Here is an 11487-nt window from a genome sequence, read left to right as displayed (position 1 = left end):
ACTGCGAGAAAAGTTCTAAGCTTTTTCGCAGTCTCTCATTCAATCACATAGTTGATTCCTTTTTGTCAGAGGATTTGTCAACACATCAATCATTAAAACTTTAGCACATTCATTGAATTCAAAACTGGAGCCACCCAGTAAGATAAAAAAAAAAAAAAAAAAACCTCGAGCCATCCAGTCTTTTCAGTTCTTTGCACAAATCAAATCCCACTCGTCAGCTTTGTCCAAACAACAGTCCAATGAAGAAGCAGAACGCGTCCGATGGCGAAGCTTTTATTTGTGTTTCTCCTCGTTTTCCGATTTAGGCCCTCCTCCCCTCTCTCCCTCTCTCTCTCACCTGCGAGGAAAAGTTCTGAGCTTTTTCGCAGTCTCTCATTCAATCACGCATCGTCCTTATGGGAAGCGAAGAGTTCGAGGGACGCATTCCATTTTGTTCCTCTTCGGTTCATCGATGGAAGTACGACGTGTTCGTAAGTTTCAGAGGTAAGGACATAAGGAAGACCTTCGCAGCCCACCTATTCCGTGCGCTAAAGCAGGCGGGAATCTACTACTTCGAGGACAATGACAAAGCAGAGACCGGAATTTTCATCGAGCCCAAGCTGCTCAATGCGATTCACCATTCCAGGGTCTCTCTCATCGTGTTTACCACCAACTATGCGGACTCGCGGTGGTGCTTGAACGAGCTGGTGAAAATCCTGGAGTGCAACAGGACGTTCAGAGATCATCAGGGTCACGTGGTTGTGCCCATTTTCCATAATGTTGAGCCAAGCGACGTTCGGAAACAGAGCGGGCAATTTGGGGATGGTTTTCAAAAGTGTTTGGCCACCCACACGGACGATTTGCTGGTGCAGAAGTGGAGGGATGCGCTTAAAGAAGCTGGAAATTTATCGGGATGGCATTTGAATAATGATGCCAATGGGTAATGCAAAACCTCATATCGGTGCTTGATTTGAACTTGTTAGAATCTGTTTGATTTTGGTGTAAGTGTTTGGAATAGATTTTGATGTGAAAGTTATCTCTGCTTGTGACAGATATTTGGTTCAATTGTGTCTTTTATTTGCATCCTTCAACCGTGGAAAATTTATTAGCCACTAATCTGACATACCACAGAGTTCTAGGAGCTTTTAGATTGTCCTACTTTAGAAAAAATATCTAGAAAATTCTAGGAAATGGATCAACAATTTAACAGAACTCCACTGCTGATTGAATTTAGATCATGCGCTTCTTGCTTATACATTTGAACTTGTTCTTCTCATACAACTACAGGGATCAAGCGGACTTCATCGAGCAAATTGTAGGACATCTCTTCAAGATTATTCCCAGAACTAGCTCCCCCTATGCTATTGGAGTGGATTCCTTTGTTGACGACGTGATATCATCGCTGGAAATCAGGTCAGAGGATGGTGTGCGTGTGGTTGGAATATGGGGAATGAAAGGAATTGGCAAGACAACTGTGGCCAAAGTCATTTGTGGTAGCCTTTTTAGGGAATTTGAAGGTGTTAGCTTACTTGAAAATGTTGGAGATACAAACCAAGGTGCTCTTTTACTTCTTCAGAAGAGACTTCTCCATGATGTTCTGCAGGTAAAAGGTCTAGAAATGTACGATCTTAATAGCAACATCAATGTGATAAAAAATAAACTCTGTCGAAAAAAGATCCTTCTAGTTCTTGATGACATATCTAAGAAGGACCAAATTGAGTATTTTGGTGCTGGAGATCGAGATTGGTTTCAACATGGGAGTAGAATTTTGATAACTACGAGAGAAGAACGGCTTCTGGACGATCTCGAAGTAGATGACAAGTACATGCTCCCAGGACTGGGTTCTAAAGAATCACTTCAACTCATGTGCCGCCATGCCTTCTGCAAAGACCAACCTGAAGAAGGGTATGAAGAGTTGTCTAAGAGTCTTGTCCACTATGCAGGCGGTCTGCCAATGGCTCTTAAGAGATTTGGTTCCTTTCTTTCAAGGAAGAAAAATCAGGGGCAACAGATCTTGGAGACATTGGCAAGAGATCCTCCTCGTGATTCAGTTGGATTACCTTTAGATCCATCCTCCCTTCGTCACTCTGTAGGGCCATTTGGAGGCCATGGTGGAGATTCTTTTGATGATCAAACATACGGTGACATAAGAAAAATAACAATTGTCGTGAGATCAGAGATTGAGTCCATTACTATTGACTATGATCAGAATGGGTGTTTGGTGCGCTCACCGCGACATGGTGGATTTTTTGGACGAGAAGCATGGGAGGTGAGTCCATTATTATGAATGAGGTATTCAACTCTAGGGATGAATCAAAAAAGAAATCTTTATTGATCTTACCTCCTCTTCAGTTCATTTAGTTGACTTGCAATATCTACTTCTGGTTATGCCATTCTCCATAAGTATTTCAGCTATTGTTCGTTTATGGAATGGAGGTTGAGAACAAGTAGTGTCACCGAGTCATAAAACATGGACTTGCTTGAAACAAATCAAATGGGCACTCCCACGATGCTTGATCAGCTCCCAATATGTTGATGGTTGTGTTGTACTTTGCTAAGATTTGTCTTTAGGGTACCAAAACAAAAATAATTGCATTAGCGTCATCTACTTACTCTGATGTTACATTTCATCTGAGATTGCTTCAATGCTGGTCGTTGTCAATGTAGAGCATCAAGAATGCCATTTGGTTATGGAGGAAAGCATTGGGGGTTCTAGATGGACTTGTATAATTGTGATAAAAGACTAGTGAAAAACGTGAAATGTGCTCCATGATAAGAGAAGGAATACAAGTACACGTGACATAGCCTCTAACTAGTACTCCAGTCCTTCAAGGAATTAGCTATCTTTTGGTTTGGGAAAACTAAACCTAAATAATGCATCTAGAGAGCATAGAATCTTTTATTCTTCAAGGGTGATTGATAGTCACATTGCTCTTCTGTAATTGTTGCAGTTTACTTTAAATTATCCAGAAGAATACTTGATTTCAGTCTCCGGCCACATTCGAGAAGATTCCTGTCGTGTCATCAACTCTCTTACCTTCTACAGCAATATGAGGACACATGGGCCGTTTGGCAATGAGAATGGGATGTTTTTCAGGTTTCCACAAGTTGATGGAAAGATCATTGGTTTTCATGGGAGGAGTAACTATTCTCTGGATTCCATTGGAGCTCATTTTGGACCTGTCTCTCATCCATATCCCTTCAAACACGTAGGACCATTTGGAAATGGGAAAAACCGCTGGGATGATGGCAAGCATTCAGATGTCAGACAAATTGTTGTAGTCTCTGGTTCTGCAATTGAATCTATTAGTATTACCTATGAGGAGGGTCGTTCTTTTAGACATGGTGCAAATGATGGCGGCAAAATAAATACGGTATGCTCCTCTGGTAGGAACTCGGTGTCATATAAACATTAACCTTTCTATTTTTAATGATGCAGCTTATATGCCATTGCTGAAGACTGTGTCTAGATGGAAATGACTGACAGTATCTACTAATACTTCTAAGATCATGCATCATCATCCCAATCATCAAGAAAATGGATTATACACTAGTCATTCTCAGCTGCCATGCTTTTGTTTCTTGAGTTGTTGCATTAACTTTTCTTCACCCTTTATATGGTTGTTGCAGATAAATTTAGACTGGTTGACTGAATATCTAACTTCAGTCTCGGGATATATTATGAATGATTTGGGTTCTACTATCATCCATTCTCTCACATTTCAAAGTAATAAAAGAACATACGGACCATTTGGCACTGAAACTGGAAGAAAATTTTCATTTCCCGCAACTGGTGGTAAGATCATTGGATTTTATGGGAGTTCTGGTTCCCATCTTCAATCTCTTGGAGCATATTTCCAACCAATATCTCATATATATCCGATCAAGTGTAGCGGACCATTAGGAGGCCAAGGTGGACAACCTTGGGACGATGGAAAATATAATGGTGTAAAGAAAATAAAGATGATGTTGGATCTCTCTCTCTCTCTCTCTCTCTCTCTCTCTCTCTCTCTCTCTCTCTCTCTCTCTCTCTCTCTCTCTCTCAAGCCCTCGTTCTCAATTCTATGACAATTTTTATGGAAAATTATCACTTTATTCCTAAACCTAATTTATTGATGCCAATTCAAATTTTGAACTTTCCAAATTTGTAGTCCTAAACTTTTGCACAAAATTTCAATATTCTCATTCCAGCCAATTGATGCCGGAAAATGTTGATGTGGCGGTCCACGTACAATGTTAGTTCAAGTAAAGTTATCTACGCCAGTGTCCCCGCAAGATGACCTGTGATAACTAGATGCCACATCAGCAATTTTAGATGGTAATCAGCCGAAAAGATTACATTGGAATTTCACATAAAGATTTAGAACTATATTGGCAAAATTACAAAGTTTAGAACCGAAGATTTAGGATTGATTTGATAATTACCTCAAATTTTTATGAAAGCCTGTCATTTGCTTTTCTTCCATGGAAGTTTTATTTTTTTTTTAGAATGAATCCTAATTTTTTGTTCTAATTCTTTGATGATCAATTCAACCTTTGATAAAGAATATTTAATTTGATTATATTTCATCTCTTCAACAAGTTTAAGTAGCTAGGATAACATTCCTATTGTTCCGATGACAGGAAGAACCTATGATTATCATATTAGGAAATTTTCAAACGAACAATTTCAAAGAGTATATCCTTACCAAAAAAAAAAAAAAAAACAATTTCAAAGAGTATATTGATTGTATAAAATTGGCTATAACAGATTTTCTTTTACTTGTAGCTATTTAGGAGGAATGGTTTTATAAGGTGCAGTAAGGTTTTGGCGAAGGTCATGGGCACGTACCAGCTACCACCGCCGTGTGCCACCATTATATCAAGTATTATTGTTTTAATGAGCTTGAATTGCTTAATAAAAGTAAACTATGTGTGATAGGGAATCATCTTAGAAGGAAATGAAAGCCATCGAATTGTACTGAATGATTGAAAATGTCTTTTGATTATTTAAATTTCTTTGCTTAGGATTTATTTATACATCACACAAAGGTCAATTAGTATGTTTTGTATGAAATGGACTTCATGAGAGCAGCCTACTACAATAATTTTTTCTTTAGCTTAATGATCTGTCATCTTCTGCTGTTGATAAGATTAGTAGTCCATCCATACATTAAAATTCAGAATTCTTGGACCTAGGATTAACTTATAGGGTGTACGTGGATGCGGTGTTTGCCTAGGCTACTGTGGTCTATCTATTATCTTTGATATAGATCAATGTGACAGCTCAATTCGATACACTTGCTAATTCTGCAGGTTAACTTGGACTACCCTCGTGAGTTCTTAACCTCCGTATCAGGTTATATCAGAGATAATAATCCGGTAATCCAATCGCTCACGTTCGAAAGCAATATAAGAAGGCATGGACCCTTTGGTAGGGAAGAAGGAAGATTCTTCAGCTGTGCACTGACATGCAGCAAGATCATTGGCTTTCACGGAAGGTCTGGCGCCCAGCTTGATGCCCTAGGAGTCTACTCTGAACCAATTTCGGATCTTCGACTCTTGAAATCCATTGGGCCATTTGGAGGTCAAGGTGGCAGTGCATGGGACGATGGAGATAGCACGGGTGTGAGAGAAATATTTGTAAAAGGAGGATTAGTTATTCACTCCATTACTGTTGAGTACGACAAGAATGGGTCTGTCCAGCGCATTGAACGTGGTGCGGATGGTGCTGTGGATGGAGGATATTCAACACTTGAGGTACGGCCTTCGGACATTTACTTAATCTCGTAAACATGCGACTTCTGTGTTGCCGCTAAGGTTTGGTTTTAAGTGGTCTGGAGGTCTCGTATATGTACATGAGCGTGAAAGTATAGTCAGTAGAGCGTAGAGGTAAAAGTAAGATATGAGAACAGTCTCGTTATTTTTGAGTTTACATTGACAAATGATCTTTAATGATAATCAACCACTGAGAAAGTCAATGTATGGGCCTGATGGAATATCATCGCAGAAAAGGGACTTTTCTACTGCCTGCAAAAATGGCATATTAAAAAGGTATTTTTACTTTATAACTTTAATTCTGATAACAATTTTTCCTTATTTTAGTAAACTGTTCCCAAAGCGTTGCCAAAGCATTCTTGAAGCAATTGATATTCGTTTTACAGACGAAGATTCGATAATTGTTGCGGACCAAAATAGGTCTTATGCTCTAGATGCAGCGGCATTATTTATTTGGCTTTACATTGTTTGTCTAACAAATTACAGTTGTGGGGTTAGGACTAAATATGTTCGTCTTTCTAATTTTGCAGATTAAACTCGATTATCCTCGAGAGTACTTGACTTCGTTTTCTGGTTACTTTAAAGATTTCTTCGGGTATACTGTCATCCGCTCTCTCAAATTTCAGAGCAATGAAAGAACTTTTGGGCCAATTGGTGTAGAAGACGGGAAGTACTTTTCTTTTCCATCAACCGGCAAAAAGATTGTTGGGTTTCATGGGAGGTGTGGACTCTATCTTGATTCACTTGGAGCACATTTTGAAACTTGACATGCTAAGCTCTACCTTTATGTGCGCCTTGTAGTTGATGTTTGAGTTTACAAGTAAATGTGTACCATCACTAACGTTCTCATAAGTCCAAGGGTGTCAATAGGTCGATTTGATGTATCCTCCAAAATCAAAGCGTGTAAAAAGCATTTAATATAGCGAGTCACATTTTCGTCAGCTAGTCTAACCATTATCATTATGCTATATTCATTTTCATATTTTTAGCAGTATCACATAATTTACGTGGTACATGGAACAAGATTAACGTCGATGAATGATAAGCGGTAACCATAATTTACTAGGATTTACTAGCATAACTTATCGTGTTGAAGTAACGAGATATAATATGAAAATACCAAAAGTACCGATTGTTTCAATAAATTACCGATATTTATTTCCAGAACTTACCAACGGGTTAAGCAAACACCGCATTCACGAGCAACCTATAAGTTGATCCCAGACCGGAGTATTTCTAAATTGAATGTATGGATGGACAGCTATTCTTACATCATAATTTTAGGGTCAATAATCGAAGATAAAATGGATCATCAGGTGCTCTCCCGCCCTTTGTTGATTCGCTTCAATTAGCATTTAAAAAGGCCTATTGTAGTAGGTTGCTCTCACGGAGTCCATTTCGTACAAGGCACACTAATTGAACTTTGTGCGATGTAATGTATAAATAAATACTGAGCGAAGAAATCTAAATAATCAAAAGACATTTTCAATCATTCGGTACGTTTGGATGGCTTTCATTTTCCCCTAAGATGCTTCCCCATCACTCATAGTTTTCTTTGATAAAACAATTCAAGTTTATTAGATAACTAATACTCGATAGAATGGTGGCACAGGGCGGTGGTAGCTGGTAGGTGCCTAAGACCTTCGCCAAAACCCAACTGCACCGCATAAAACCATTCCTCCTAATGTAGCTACGAATAAAAGAAAACTCTGTTATAGTCAATTCTATACATTCAATATACTCTAAGCCAAGGATAGAGGGGTATATAGAGTTAGAACAGAATAAATAAGAAATTGAAAATTTTCTTTGAAATTATTCGTTTGGAAATTTCCTGAAAAGATAATCATATCTTGTGAACGTGTAACTTCTGTGTTGCTACTAAGGTTTGGACTTAAGTTGTTGAGGATTGATTAGTGATCTAACAAAATACAACTTATCAAACCGAGTATTATTTTTACGCTGATTTTCAAGATTCTACAGTCGAGGGTATGGGATTAAATATGTTTGTCTTTTTCATTTTGCAGATTAAACTCGATTATCCTTGAGGAGTACTTGACTTCATTTTCTGGATACTATGGAGATTTTTTGGGTATACTATTGCTTGCTCCGTCGCATTTTGGAGCAATGAAAGAAATTTCAGGCCATTTGATGTATAAGATGGGAAGTACTTTCTTTTCCATCATCCGGTAAAAAGATCGTCGGGTTCCATGGGAGGTCTGGAGTTTGCCTTAATTCACTCGAAGCACATTTTAAGCTTTGACATGCTAAGCTTTGCCTTTTTGTGCTCCATGCAGTTATGTTTGAATTTACATGTAAATGTGTACCGTCACTAACCTTCTCAAAAGTCTACAGGTGTCAGTAGGTCAATTTGATGTATCTTCCAATAAAAAAAATACGTTAAAGCATTTATATAAGGAATCACGTCTTCATCGACTAGTCTCACCATTACCATTACACCATCATGTTATGCTTTTAGTAAGATCACATAATTTACATGGCACATTGAACAAAATTATGTCCATGAATTTTAAGCTGTACTCATAATTTACCAGCATTTATCGGGATAGCTTATCAACAAGTTAATGTAAGCAAATATAATATGAGATTACTAACCTTTTAAGTTCTTGTTCAACATTCATAATTTCATTTATATAATGATCAAGTCCGAAGAGGGCGGGGAGTGATCACCAGGGCTAGACAAAAAGCAACTCCTGATAGGCTTCTAGGATGGCGAAGGGGGTGGGAATGAACCGAACTGTACACCAAACAAGGGAAGAGTGATTCCGCAATATATATGTAAAAACTGGAATTAAGTCATAGAGGCATTTTTTGACGTAACAGCAAGCTTTGCTTTGAAACTCTAAAGTTAAGCGAGCTTGAGTTAGAGCACTATTGGGATGAGTGACCTATTGGGAAAGTGCCTACTTGTATGCCAAAGAACAAAACCATAATGCTTGGTGTGGGATGAGCCAAAGGACATTATCTCGAATGAGTCAATTCAAGGATGTCACAACATGGTATCAGAATGAGAACCAGGCCGAAGTTGGTGGGCCTATAATAACCCGGTCCAACAAAGGCAAGAAGTGGTTGCCAAGGCCAAAGGACATGGACAATGAGTAGCTCTTAGCAGACTTCCTAAGAAAGAATGACGAAGGGTTGTGAAGGCACCAAATAGGGAAGAGTGATTATGGAATATATAGGTCAAAACTAGAAGTAACTCACAAATACGCTTTTTGACGTAACGGCAAAATTTGCTTTAGAACTCCAAAGTTAAGCCCAGGCTAAAGCATTGCCAAGATGGGTAACCTCTTTGGAAAGTACTTGCTTGTATGCCAAAGGAAAAAATCGAGTAAAGCTCCGCATGGGAAGGGCCAAAGCGGACATAAGTGAGTTAATCTAGGGAGGTCATAATTTCAAAAGTTACTAGTGTTTCAATAGTTTACAGGTATTTAATTATGGAACCTATCAATGGTCAAAATGACCTACTTTTAAATGGAATGTCACTAATCGCATACAAAAGTTACTTTCATCTGTCTTTTACGCAATGAATATTACTAATTAATGTGAAAACTTCGACTTTCTAAAATATATTTAAACTTTCTTTCTTCTTTTTGTGTGAAAAGTTAACGACTACAGAGTTTCAAACTTACTGACACCAAGTTTGAACTTATATTTGAAATTAACTGATTTATGTAGAGGATGCTTATTCGTAATTTCGTATGATAGAGAAAGAAACTAATCGATATGGGAAATTTTTTCCTTGCAACTTAGTATTTGCATGCATCCACGTAGATTGCGTTTATGTTAGCAAATGAATGTCTGACTTATTCGTAGGGTCTTCTTTCCACCATCTAGGCGCATAGTTCTGAAGCTTCAGATCCATGTCTCTGTCGCGTAGACCAAGCTCATGCTTTTAAGGGAGATCGGTTCATGGTCTGGTTTGACGACTCGAACCTATTCTTTCGAGCGACCGAGTCCTCTTCAGCAACTTTGAACAAGTAAGGTCTCCCTCCCACCTACTCCGGACATTCACTGAAGAAGCAGAACGTTTACCGGTGGCGAAGCTTTGATTTCTTGTTCCTTCTCGTTCACCGCTTGCGCCTTCTCTTCCTCATTTATACGCTTCGCCTGCGACAGGAAGTTTGGAGCTTTTTCATAGTCTCTTGCTCAAACACAGATTATCCTATGGGAATCAAATACGTCGAGGGATTCGTTCCATCTACTTCCTCTTCGGCTTATCGGTGGAAGTACGACGTGTTCATGAGCTTCAGAGGCGAGGACGTAAGGAAGAACTTCGCAGTCCATCTCTTCCGCGCACTAAAGCAGGCGGGGATCTACTGCGTCAAGGACAATGACAAAGTGGAGACCGCGATTTTCATTGAGTCCAAGGTGCTTGAGGCGATTTGCCATTCTCGTCGTGTTCACCACCACCTACGCGGACTTGAGATGGTGCTTGAACGAGCTGGTGGAGATCCTGGAGTGCCACAGGAGGTTCAGAAATCATCAGGGTCACGTGGTTCTGCCCATTTTCTTTGATGTTGAGCCGCACGACGTTCGGAAACAGAGCGGGCGATTTGGGGATGGTTTCAGAAAGTCGGACAATTTCCTGGTGCAGAAGTGGAGAGATTCGCTTAAAGAAGCTGGGAATATATCGGGATTGCATTTGAATAATTATGCTAACGGGTAAGCACTGTCTACCGCAAGAATTTATTTTCTTCTTAGTCGTTATCAGTGGTGCTTGATTGATTAGTTCACTCACCGCAAAAGCTCGTATTGGTGCTCTATTTAAAGTCTGCTGCTGATTGAATTTACTTCATGAGTTTCTTGCTTATATGCTGATGGCCTCTCCAGGCTATGGATAGTCATATTTGAACTTGTTCTTTCCATACAACTGAAGAAGCTGGTACGAACACCCAGAGGAGGTGAATAAGTGTTTTAAAAGAAGTCTTGACAAAAAAATGCGGAATAAAATAAGTTGCGAACAAAGTCTGAATAAGGATCAGAGTCTGATAAACGAGCCACCAGACCTCTGGTAGATGTTCAGAGTCTATTATGCGATGGAACAGACTTCTAAAATAACTTGTAAATATGCAATAAACTTAAATAAGAAGAGTTAAGAGAAGAGAAGGTTGCACACAAAATTTATAATGGTTCGGCTTAGATTAAGCCTACATCCTCTCTCCCACGCTAACAGCCTTCTGGCTAGATTCTACTATATGATCAACAAGAGATTACAACTTTGAGTGCAAACACTCAGTGATAGATCACACTATCTCATTAAATCACTCTTTTGGTATTTCTCTCACGATCATAAACGTTTAAGTTCACGAAAGACAAGTGTATGATCGAAATTCTCTCATACTTTAGAATTATAGATTCTATGCTCCGTCGTTGGATTTTAAGTTTACATTGACAAAATGATCTTGAATGAGAATCAACCTCTGTGAAAGTCATTGTATGGGCATGATGTAATATCATCACGGAACGGGGACTTTTCTACTGCCTACAAAAATAACATATAAAAGAGGTATCTTTTTTACTTTATAAATTTAAGTTTGATAACAATTTTTCCTTATTTTAGTAAACTGTTCTTAAAGAGTTGCCAAAGCATTCTTGAAGCAATTGATATTCATTTTACAGACTAGGATTCAATAATTGTTGCGGACCAAAATAGGTTTTATGCTCTAGATGCAATGGCATTACCTATTTAGCTTTACATTGTTTGTGTAATAAAATCACCTTATCCACGAA

General features: G+C 38.7%; 1 protein-coding gene across 1 annotated transcript; it reads left to right on the top strand.

The window, feature by feature from the left end:
* Positions 1-329: 329 nt before the first annotated feature.
* Positions 330-10272, top strand: LOC104419829 (jacalin-related lectin 4). The gene is made up of 9 exons (XM_039302632.1): positions 330-919; positions 1267-2248; positions 2931-3353; positions 3610-3947; positions 5171-5186; positions 5275-5718; positions 6267-6457; positions 7761-7900; positions 9914-10272. The coding sequence occupies exons 1-9, from the start codon at positions 396-398 to the stop codon at positions 10270-10272; spliced, it is 3417 nt and encodes a 1138-aa protein (XP_039158566.1). The 5' UTR covers positions 330-395.
* The last annotated feature ends 1215 nt before the right edge of the window (positions 10273-11487 follow it).

This window comes from Eucalyptus grandis, chromosome 9 (genome assembly GCF_016545825.1).
Source record: "Eucalyptus grandis isolate ANBG69807.140 chromosome 9, ASM1654582v1, whole genome shotgun sequence".
Lineage (NCBI taxonomy): Eukaryota > Viridiplantae > Streptophyta > Magnoliopsida > Myrtales > Myrtaceae > Eucalyptus > Eucalyptus grandis.
The sequence above is the reverse complement of the archived record's forward strand: the minus strand, read 5'-3'. Positions and strand labels throughout refer to the sequence as shown.